The following is an 11,903-nucleotide window of genomic DNA, read 5'->3' on the forward strand; positions in this document are numbered from 1 at the left end:
GCAGCTTTAAATACCCATTACTACCCCAATCTTTTCTCCAAGTTTCACATGCATTCGCCAAAATCTGACAATTTCACACCGATTTCCTGCAATTGTCACATGTGTGGTAAAACAATTTTTAGGGTGTATTTGGGCATGCTGTCCCATTCCAGGAATATTAACAAACATGGTCATTCAGCAACATTGTACAAAAACACGATATTTTGTAAAATCAAACAATTATCTTCTTTTCCTATCACTTATGTGTTTCTTTTATGACAGAGTATATGTAAAAAAAAAGACATTTGAAAACACTACACTCACATCTTGTAAACTTACCTAGTGGGTGTATACCACAAAATAAAATCTCATACACGACAATATGGTAACCAGTGTTTCTGCCAGAAAGAAATATTTGGGTATGGCGCTGTGAAATTTAATGCAGCCACAGTCAACAGGGGGTAAGGGGTCCTCCCCAACAAAGAAAATGGGTTACATTTAGGGTTAGGGTTAAGAAAATCATACAATAATGATAAGAATAATTAATTTTGTCAAAATGTTAACTTAAAAAAATTATAATTTGGGTATGGCGCCATACCCGTTTTACCCTCTGGCAGAAACTCTGGTAACATATATGTGTAAAACTCCTACATGTATCGTATCAATCTACATATACACCATGGATATAAATACTACCACCCTTCATTCTTAAAGGAAATCAGAAAACAAATGGGTGTTACGCTGCTCATTTAAAAAATCACCAGTAGCGTCTACGACTACCCATGTTCCTCACAAAAACTGTTGCTATTTTTAGTAGGATCTGGCACATTTCAAGCACAAAATGGTAGTTGGTACATTGACACAAGTTCAAATTAAATTACAGGAATTTACTGGCCAGATGAACCAACCTTTTATCACAATAGCCAGTCACATTTGTCACCAATGGCAGGACTTGTGGTATTAGCTGTGCTATCAAATGTTAGGTGCACCTTTAACTTTGACCCAGCCAAATGTTATTTGATTTAGTAATAACTAGAGGCACTGATTTTTTGTTATCGTGGAATAGTGGAAAAAACTTATTTGAAATGGAAATCCCAATATTTCCCTCAAAATCATTATTATTTAACTGCAAATAGTGCATTTAATTTCCTCAATGTCATTTTGAAATAGAAATTGTCAATACTGACATCCACCAGTACAAGCCACGACATTGACATCTTTGTGTGTTACACTAATAATGTTTAATAAGGAAGTTGTAAAATAGTGGAATGGAAAATAAACCCGGATTTTGTTAAATACTAAAATGAAAAAAGGGAAAATCTGAAATGGAAAATCAGTGCCTCAACATACCCTCCAATAATATGGTACCGCAAACAGTATTTGTGGATTATTTTGGTCAAGTATCAGGATTTTTGCCAGAGGATAAAACAGGTATGGTAGTGTTTTCCCTAGCTTGTTTTAGCATGGTGCGGCACCATGCCTCAATAGTCTAGCACCATCTTGCCTTAATCAGCGCCAAGCTGCCCCAGATTAAACAAGCCCTTTTCAGTAATTAATTATAAAATTGTTTTAGCATGGTGCGGCACCATGCCTCAATAGTCTAGCACCATCTTGCCTTAAACAAGCCTTTTTCAGTAATTAATTCGAAAATTGCCTTTATAAAACATGGAAAAAAGGTATTATTAATTAATAAAATATGCCTTTTATATCTTTTGCCATTCATTTATTAAAGCAAGCACATAAATTACATTAATGTTTATTTCAATTAATTTTTGTGTATTTTTAATAATATACAAGTGCCCCGTAAATGGTGAAAATGCCCCAAAAGTATTTGGTCTACCATGCCTTGCCAAATTTCTAGGGAACTCATTACACCATACTTCCCTCTGTTTTTTTAAAGTTGACCTTTTAACAAAATTAATTACTCTCCATCATTATCTCAACCCTAACCCTAAATCGAACCCATTTTCACCCTGTCAACTGCGGTTGCATTCAGCACACACATTGTAAATATTCAATTCCATAGCGTCATACTCAAGTTTCTTTCTGGCAGGAACCCAGAGTATAAATTGTAAATAGCATAGCAGTGTTCTCTATGGTTCAAAGTTTAGGAGAGTAGCAGGTCACACACAAAAAAACAGATATTCAAACCACACCGTGTATTTTTTTTAAACTATAGATACTGTATTCTGTTATTTTCAATATGTCACTATTGTCAGAATCTTTGGTGAAAGCTGGCATATTTTTGGAATACCTCAATGCAATGTACCTTTGTCTAACATATAACTTTTTCGATACTTGGTCGAAAGCGAGAGGGAACTCTGCCACTACATAGGCTACTCCCACCGACAAAGTGCTTAGCGAAGGTTGTTTTTATAAGCAAACTTGTAAACAATTACTTACCATTGTTCTGTTGAACTAACACTGGATGTTTTCTCGGACGTCCAGGTTTGCGTTTCTCTGTAACAGGACTCCCTGGTACAGGTTCCAATGTCGGTGCTTGCAGTGAAGACGTCAAGTTCATGAGTTTGTGTCTCTTCTTGGGAGGCAAGCACTGCTGGGTTGTGATCTGCCTTTCTAGAATGGGAGGTTCCTGGTCATCCAGCACACTCACACTCTTCTTCTTTGGGCCTCTCGGTTTTTCCAGAGGTAAAGGAATATCTTTAAAAAGCATTTGATCTTTGGAGGACTTTTTCTTCTTTGGTTTTTCCATGATCAGCTTGTCTTTTTTCTTTTTCTTTACATTTATCTTTGTCAGTCTAAATATGCTGGGTAGCAAGACCTCTCCGGGCCGGACACGGATGAAGTTGTCTCCTGGATGTTCGGCAATCGCCATGCCATTGAGGTCTTGAAGTATTGTTTCAAAGTCTGATAAGAACATTGGGTCTACAATGTTCTTGTGCTTCGACTTAAAATACAGCAGTTTCTTTTTCTTCTTCCTCTTATCCACCAATTTACCAAAATCATCCATTCCATCCGAAGGTGTTCTAAATGATCCCGGTGAAACTATTCCGAGACCAGACTGCGTTTTCAGCATTTTTGAAGACTGGAAACCTTTGAACATCCGATCGGTTCCAAAGAAAGGGGTTCCAGAAAAGGATCCCATTTGTTGAAATTTTGATCCAAATGAAGCAGAAGATGCAGATGGTGCTACTGGTGATGCAAAGGGGAAATTTGGCAGCGACAGGGATCCTGTAGACTGAAAAATGCTAGATGGAGATGACTTATTAGTGGATTTTGGTGTTGTTTCCGCACTTGACGTTGAGACTGCCAGAGGACGAGAAAGTTGCTCGGAGCTGGATTTGGCAAATGTGTCGGCAGGCGCTTTGGACAATTTCTTTCTTCTACGTTTCTTGTGCTTTCTCATCATAACGTGAAGTTTCGGTTTGCGAATCTTAGGTTTTGGTTTGGATTCCTTTGATGGCATTGACATCTCAGATGATCCTGTGGTTAAGGTTGGCTCAATAGCACCGAGGCTGTCTTCAAGTGGAAGATCATGAATTTCATCATGGTCGCTTTCTCTCACTTGAAACTGTGAATTGATAGAGTCTTGGACACTCTGAATTAAAGTATCAAACTCACTCCCAGAAGGGGAGAGCCGTTCTCCGACTTTTGGTTTTGAACCAAACTCGGACTCACCCACTGCAAACAATATATTGCTTTGCGTTTGATTCAGGTTTATGGGATGCTTGCGAGGACGCCCAGGTTTACGTTTTGGCTGAGCATCATCAGCTTTTAACGTTGAACCCATTCTTGCTTTCTGCAACTTTTTTCATAAATGGCTTCTTTCTTACAAACGTTTTCACACCTATGCACTTAGGAGGCTTCGTTTGTAACTTTGTGGGTGGTCTACCAGGGCCTCTCTTCAGCTTAATTTTAGTCTTTTTTAATTTTTCTAGCTTCTTCATTGCTCTCACGCCAGTCTTTTTCAGATGAGAACTACTAATTTTCTTTACAGTATGAAGTTTATCGGGAATAAGACCCAACTGCTTCAGAATAGTTGATTTATTGGGCGAGCCTTTTGGTCGCCCAGGACGTCTTTTCTCAAAACCAGATGGTTTTTGAGTCGGACGTTCCTTAATACTTGTATACGCTGAAGTGGTTTCTATGGAACTTGTGTTCATTACTTTAGAACTACTGATTTTAGCTGGGTCTTTACAAACTTCTTTCAGTGAACAACTTGATTCGCCTATCTGCATTATATCCAAGTCGAACAATGAAGTCCTTTCCACATGCTTTTCACTTTTCTTTCTTTTGCAGTCACTAATAATATTCTTATTTGTAAGTGGTCTTTTATCGTACACTTTCCGACTCACGACTTCATTGGACCGTTTCTGCAATGACTTTTTGCTAGAATTCAACAATTTCTTGCTATTTGACTTTACTGCCACTGGCAAACTGGTGGACTCATGGGTATTCTGTTTTATTACCGATGACGTAGTGTTTTCAGATGTGTTATTGTTATCAGTTATCACTCTACTCCTGGCATCATCGGTCTCATGCCAGTCATAAACACTTGTTTGAGATTCCTGCACTTGTTCACTCAACGAGAAAGGCTTACTGGACAAGATACAGTTTTCTTCAAACTGCACATTTTGTTCAGGGGCATCATGTGTGATGGGCTCTGCATAATCAACAACAGTTTCATTTGTTGTAGCATCCATATTGTACAATTTACTTTTCCTGTGCTGAAGAAAAGCAAACTTTCTTTTTGGAGGCCGACCACGCTTCCTCTTGCCCGAGGAAACAGGCTTCACAACTTCACTGAAAACAGTTTCAAGACTTGTACTTGGTTCAGAAACTTTATCCAATACTGGCACTGGCTGTGAAACAATATCTTGTGAGGAGCTAGTTTGTACACCATCAACTTTTCTCTGTTCAGATGACTGGTTTTCTGATGATAAATGCTCACCATTGGTGACTGAATTCGGAGATTCGTTTCCTGAAGGCGAACCCCCAATTGACTGAATGCCACTATCGGGGGACACATTAGACATGGTGTCGAGCTTGAGGAGCTGTTCAGAGTGTACTGTTGTGGTTAGCTTTATCCGTTTTGCCTTCTGTTGGTATTTGTCATCACCTTCGTCATCGGTTGAGAAATAGCTATGTTGCGAACTAGAGGGAATACTGATAGCATCATTGATCCGAGAAGACTCTGTGTCTGTCGTGCAGTCTCCCCCTACCGACTCGCGTTCAGAGTCGGAGTAAACTTTACTTTCCGTTCCAGAATCAACTTCACTGTTTATTCGAGAACTTTTACCAGAGAGATTGTCCTTGCCAACACCTTTTAAAGGCTTGCTGGTTATGTTTTTATCAGGCGACTGGCAGACTTCAGGTGCATCAACTGTCCCCTGGTTGTCGGTCAGGCCTGATGATGAACGGTGGTCTTCAGCGTGTCCCAAATCCGATTCCATCAAAAATACAGCATCATCCACGTATCCTTCAAAACGGGCATATGATGTCTTCTGCTGGATGGACGATGTTGTCTCTTCAGTTATACTCTGAAGGATAAAAAAAAAAAAAAATTGATTTTAATATTAAAAAAAAGATCAGTTTTCTTTGACTCGGGTACTATAATCAAGGAACAGTGTGTTTTCAAAATCTTGATTAGCAATGTATCTAGTCAATTAAAAATTGAATTAGCAATTACTGGTTAATTTTTTTTAAATTGTGTAATGATTTCTGAAACTTGCGTAGCAAATCACAATGCAATACTGAACAAACTGTCCCCCATTAATAATCATTTATTTGATGTTTACATGTATTAGCAACCCCTGCAATTGCCCACGGCAATCGGCAATGCTGTGGAGTTTTTAGTTCTCAATGGCACTTTTTTGCTTTGGACTATAGCCATTACTTTACTGGTTCAACTGTAAGGGTAAATATAGGAAGATATTTTTTTTTAAAGAACTAAAAATGATTCATTAAATCTGCTATCCTGCTTATCATAGTACAGAAATATTCACCTGCAAATTATTTTGTGATGATGTGCTTGCAAGTTTATCCACCAATGCCTTGTCTCGAAGGAAAGGTGTCTTGAAGCATGGACTCTCAGGAGTAGGTTTCTGTTTGGACGATAACTTTCTGTGTCCAGTACAGGTTATTCTCAATTTTAACTGGCCCTCATCAAAGTTTGTGTGTTGCACAGAGAACTGTTTTTCCTTTGGCTGATCGCTGGCATCACTTTCGGAGCCCGATTCACTGCTGGAGGAGCTGTCGGCACTTTCGTCATCCCAATCCACATCACTCATGGCTCCCCCAGCCGCGCCGAACCCCACCGTACAATTGTACGAGGTGACCGTCCAGCTTTATTGTAATTTATACAACCTACAAAATACAGTAAAATCAAAATCAAATATACTACTGTTTTTCTGACAATATACAAAAATTTAGCAACAACAAATACTGGATTACAAATTAGACATTTAAAATTACAAATGTATTCAAGGTTTAAGCTGTTGTTAACCAAAGGAGAATTAAACTTGAATTTGGCAAATATATTTCATTATAAAAGCTGCTTCAAAAATTGTCTTCCGTTTGTAGATCTATAGCCATTCTGGCCATTTGACTAATTGAATTTGGCAAAAATATTTTCTGACCAAATTTGCCAAATTGCTGATATTTTGGGGGCCACCTTAAACCCTAAATATATACTATTCAGCAACATACACCACCATTAGAGCACATTAATTTATTAATCATTGGCTACTGGATGTCAAACATTTGGAGAGAAGAAACCCACTATATTTTTCCATTAGTAGCAATGCAATTAGTCACAATGCACTGGTTGGAACCAGAAATAGGCCAACAGCCCTATCCGAAATGTTTGAGGTACTCGTCAGTAACCTGAAAATATTTTTGGGTCCGCATTTTACCCTCTGGAACAAATCCCTGGCAAGTGCTTTACTGTTGGGCTATGTCCCATCCATGTCCGAATTAGATGTGCAGGCCAAACTTATTAAAGACAACTGCTATTAATACTCTTAACCTTCTGACTACTGCAGGCGGGAAATCTCGCCCGACGTCACACCAGTCGACATACTGTACACTGTATACAGTGCATTCCCCAATTTATATTTCCCGCTGTTTTGCATATCACACTCACCGGAAGTGATTTATTAACAGGAAATGACAACTCAGCTTCCTGTTTCTTTAGATTTTGTTTTTTTAATGGAATTTCCCTCAGAATTTTGATTTGAAAAAGTGGTTTTCGACAAGTATTTTCGCTTGACAACAATGGCAGCATGCCATGGTCATTTTCAAGGATCTATAGCTGATTGTGACAACTAATTTGATAATAAATTTGATCGTTTTACCAACGAAAATCACCAAATATTGAGACATGAATCGCAGTTCGTTTTTAAAAAACAATTCTGGTCAGAAAGCCAGTGATTGGGAATAATGGACATAAAGACTGGACAGCTGGCTACAAATGCCCATAAGCAAACACAACTTTTACGATTTTTTGCCTAATTTTAATCAACACCAACTGATCTAAAATATCATAAAAATTTGAAAAATACATGAAAATAATACATACTGATTCAAATATGAACTTTATGTATTTATAAAATATTTAAGTGAATATATGTGAGTAAAAATTAAAAACTTGTACCCACTCAACATGATGTTTGTCAAAAATTAATTGAGTAGTCTAGTATTTTTTATTTTTAAAAACAAAACTAAGTTTTAACTTGCAAACCAGACTCCCTTGTTCGAACATGGACAAAACAACATTTTATTAACAAGTTCTTGATGATAAGAAGTCACAGTAAAATCAACACATGCAGTTTAAAATTTTGCTACCTGCTTTAAGTAAATTTGCTGACTAATTTTAGTTCTGGCACAAAGTGTATTTCTAACTGTAACAACACCTTAATTCCACTTAACAAAGAATCCCTAACTACAGGGCATATACTGCAAAGATGTCCAACCTACAACAGAACATCTGACCACAACTGAGAATAATTAGAGAAAAAAATGTTGCAAAGAAAATCTAAGAGCTCACCCTATTCATTGCCAATTGCTTATTTTATACAAGATCCTTGAAGATGGCTACAATATTTAGTTTGGCCAATATTTTCTTTTGAATAATTTTTAAGGAAATCATTACATATATCTAAAAATTGGTTAAAACTCAATTTATTCCAGAGTGAATCTCTGCCTACTGCTGACTGGAATTATGTAGGCTGTAGAAGCATTATCAGCCTAGTATTCAGTTAATATTCCACTATCTACAGATTAAAAATATTTACTTGATTTTTTTTTTAAATACTTGAGTATCGATCCATTTTTCAATGTGAAAGCACCCAAGTTTCACAATAACTTTTCACTTAATTCTAATGATACATTTCTTAACAGAAAAGGCGAATCTGATTTGTGATTTAAAAGTGATGACCTATCAGATTTACAGTCTGTAGACTACTTTATGGTTAGCTGTCTGAATGAAAAGTAAAGGCAGTAAATTACTTGTTCACTTTTACATCAAAAATGGATCGGTCAATGCAACTAATGTTTGGTGGATAGCAGAATATCTACTTTACACTTGGTGATGCAAATTGTATAGTTAGCATGTTAAATATTGCATGAATGTGATGTTATTAACTTGAATCTGATGTCAAATTCATCTGTCGCAAGATACTCAGACTAACCCAAAAACATTTAAAACAAACTGAAAACATGTCTGAGGAGGGCATAACAAGTTTTGACATATATTTAATTATTTGCTTGGTTTCAAAAACTCAAATATCATATGGGAATGAAATAATTTAACAAACACAAGTTTATATTTTTATTTGGTCTTCAAAAGAAATTTTAGAAGACATCTATAGACATCTATGATACATGGAATCCATGTTGATCAGATGCTTGTTTAACTTAGCATAACAAAGAGAATTTTGTTGAACAACTGGAAGACTAGGTAAATAAAATAAACAGTAAAATATTTCAGTTAGATGTTGGTCGTTGTTAAAAAAGATAACTACATGTCTGTATTGGCAATATACAAGCATTATTTACCAAATTATCTTACCAACGCGCCAAAACAATACACCAATTATGCGCAACATATCACGCCTGGGACATTATTACACATTCAGAGACTATCTACCCGAGTTATATTACCTTACCTGACACACCTTATTATTTGGTCAACACTAATTAACAATCAGTGCTCTAAATTGTCTATATTTCCCTAAATTATGTCATCGCTATATAAAATGGCGTCTGCGGTTTGAGGTTCGACAGGAGAAAAACAAGTGCGCGCATTCAGTCCTGTGTATTCTTCCTCACAATTCCAGTACAAAAAGTAAAGTAACGTACAAACAATATATCATAGAACAAAGTACCAAAATTTACTTCATCAGTAGATGTAAAATGAATAACCCAATGACTAGTTTTATTTTATTGGCGGTGGCTTGTAATCACCCCTTCGTTCTTCCATTGGGTTGTTTTGGTCTGCGTTGAAGAGCTCTAAGAAATGGGGAACCAGAACTAGGAATAGTTCTCACATTTTATAACTTGGAATAATATGCGGACGTGGATTTTTTGCCCCCCCCCCCCCCCCCGTTTGTGAAATAAAGCCAAAATAGCAAAATATGATCAGTTAATATATTTACTGCTTAATGTTTTTAATTACAACTGAACAATCAATGATTAAAGACAACATATTTTGAAAACGTTACTTTTTAAAACATTTACGTAACGCATATTTTTTTTTTCTTTACAGGCTACACTCCTTCCCCGTGTAACACTTTGTAACGCTACAATTATTCCTGTTAACATACGTAACGCTAGTCAAAACACATCACTGCTTTTCTTGTGACCGTGTCATAATAATTGACCAATATTATTAGATTTTTACGGGTGTGTATGTGTTGTTTTGTTTTGTTTGCTTTGGTGAGAAATAATAGATACACGTGGCACAACTCGTTTATATTGTTAACCGACGTAGGAAACGGGGGTGGGGGGGGGGGTCCTGTGCCCTCTACGTTGTAGCAGCAGCGATGATTTTTGTTGTTTTGTGTGTGTGTGTGTGTGTGTGTGCGTGCGTGCGTGTGTGTGTGTGTGTGTGTGTGTGAGTGCGCGCCCCTTTTGGCACCTTCCTACGCCCGTGCTGTTCATGTATAAACTGATTTGATTTGATTTGTTATAGAAAAAATAGCAATGATTGGATACATATGTTACTTTATAAATAAAAATTTAGATATTTATTTTAAAAACCATTACTTAACTTTAGACAAACAACCTCTCCCAGATCTCTATAACGTTTCATGATGTCTGCCACCTAAAAAAAACCTATTATTAAATATATTATATTTACAAAGTCAACTTTATAAAGTTACCGTTAACACGATTTTAACAATTACCATTCATATCAGAGTAAATATGACATTTCAAATCCCACGAATTACATACGTGGTACATTTTCTATTACTAGTATTGTGGAATCCTGAGTTTCAATGCCGAATTTTCCGAAATTGAGTTTCAGTCAGAGTTGACAAATAAGGATTCTCCGATATATTACGAATTCTGCCGAAGTGTTCCGAATGAAAGTACAAACACATAATGTTTTTAGGTTTTTTTTAGATTTTAACAAACGAATATAGATGATAAAATACATTAATAATAACAATTGAATAATAATTAAAAATACATAATAAATTACTTAACGATGGTATTTGATATGATGATGGTGATCCTAAATAAAATCTGTTAAAACGTACTCAATCCAAAACGTACAAAAGACAACAAAAAAAACAACAACAAAAAACACCACCCCAAAAAACAAACTGTGGGTACGTTTTGGTGAAAACGTATGGTACTTGTACCAAAATGTACCAATCAAAACGTACTAACCGACCCGTACCCATACTTTGATCAAAACGTGTCCATGATTATACGTTTTTAATTAATAATAATAATAATAATAATAATAATAATAATAATCTTTATTTAAAGAAGGTTACACAAATAGTAGTACACTAATCTCCCTTGTGGCCTTCTGTCTATTAAGTATTAAACATTATTACTCAACATATAATGAAATAAACAATGTAATAACAAAACACAACATAATTATTCTTCATTAAATGCATCGAATACGCATGATGCATACATAATTAATACAATTTTGTTTACATATACAAACAAATGTTATCACAACTTGATATAATCACAAACAAATATAATTTAAACGTACAGATTCCTGAGTAAAGATTTTACTGAACATTACCAAGAGCCAGTGTTGTTATGAATTTTTTATATTGTCTTTTAAATGAAAGTAAGGATACACTTTTTTTTAATAGAATCTGGGATTGTATTCCATGTTTCAACACCAGAATATCTGAAGGAGTGTTTATACAATTCAGTGTTGGGTCTTGGCAATACAAAATTATTATGTGTTGCTGATCTCAGGTTATATTTATTTGAGCCTGATGATGGTATGAAATAATCACTTATATATGCAGGTGTCAGATTGTTTAACGCCTTATATACTAATGTACCTGTATGGTATGTGCACCTATAATCAAAAGGCAACCACTGTAATTCCTTAAAGAGGCCTGCTGAAGGAGTTAGCAGTGGCTTATCAAGGATTAGCCTAGCCGCTCTTTTTTGTAGCTTTATTAATCTGTCAACGTATGTTTTATTGCAACGACCCCATGTTACTGATCCATAATCAAATATGGGAAGAATATATGCATTATAGAATAGAGATTTTGATTCTGGGGTGAGAAATTTGCTAATTCGTCGCAAAAGAGCCAGTTTAGATGAAACTTGTGAACAAATGTGATCAACTTGTGTGTTCCAACTAAGATTTTGATCAACACAGAGTCCTAAATGTTTTTGACAATGAGTAGTTTTAGATGGGTTTATAGACATATTATTATTGATGCACCAAGAGTTTACGGCATCTAAGTTTGTTT

The 11,903-nt window shown here is 35.9% G+C and overlaps 1 protein-coding gene across 1 annotated transcript in view; it reads right to left on the minus strand.

The window, feature by feature from the left end:
- Window positions 1-9,202, minus strand: part of LOC121386428 (histone-lysine N-methyltransferase ASH1L-like) — a 49,799-nt gene extending 40,597 nt beyond the window's left edge. Inside the window, 4 exon segments of the mRNA XM_041517323.1 lie at window positions 2,383-3,734; window positions 3,736-5,480; window positions 5,946-6,306; window positions 9,108-9,202. Of these exon segments, the coding sequence (XP_041373257.1) occupies window positions 2,383-3,734; window positions 3,736-5,480; window positions 5,946-6,230 (3,382 nt within the window). The 5' untranslated portion in view covers window positions 6,231-6,306; window positions 9,108-9,202.
- Window positions 9,203-11,903: the final 2,701 nt, after the last annotated feature.

The sequence above is a fragment of the Gigantopelta aegis genome, chromosome 2 (assembly GCF_016097555.1).
Source record: "Gigantopelta aegis isolate Gae_Host chromosome 2, Gae_host_genome, whole genome shotgun sequence".
In the NCBI taxonomy this organism is placed as follows: Eukaryota; Metazoa; Mollusca; class Gastropoda; order Neomphalida; family Peltospiridae; genus Gigantopelta; species Gigantopelta aegis.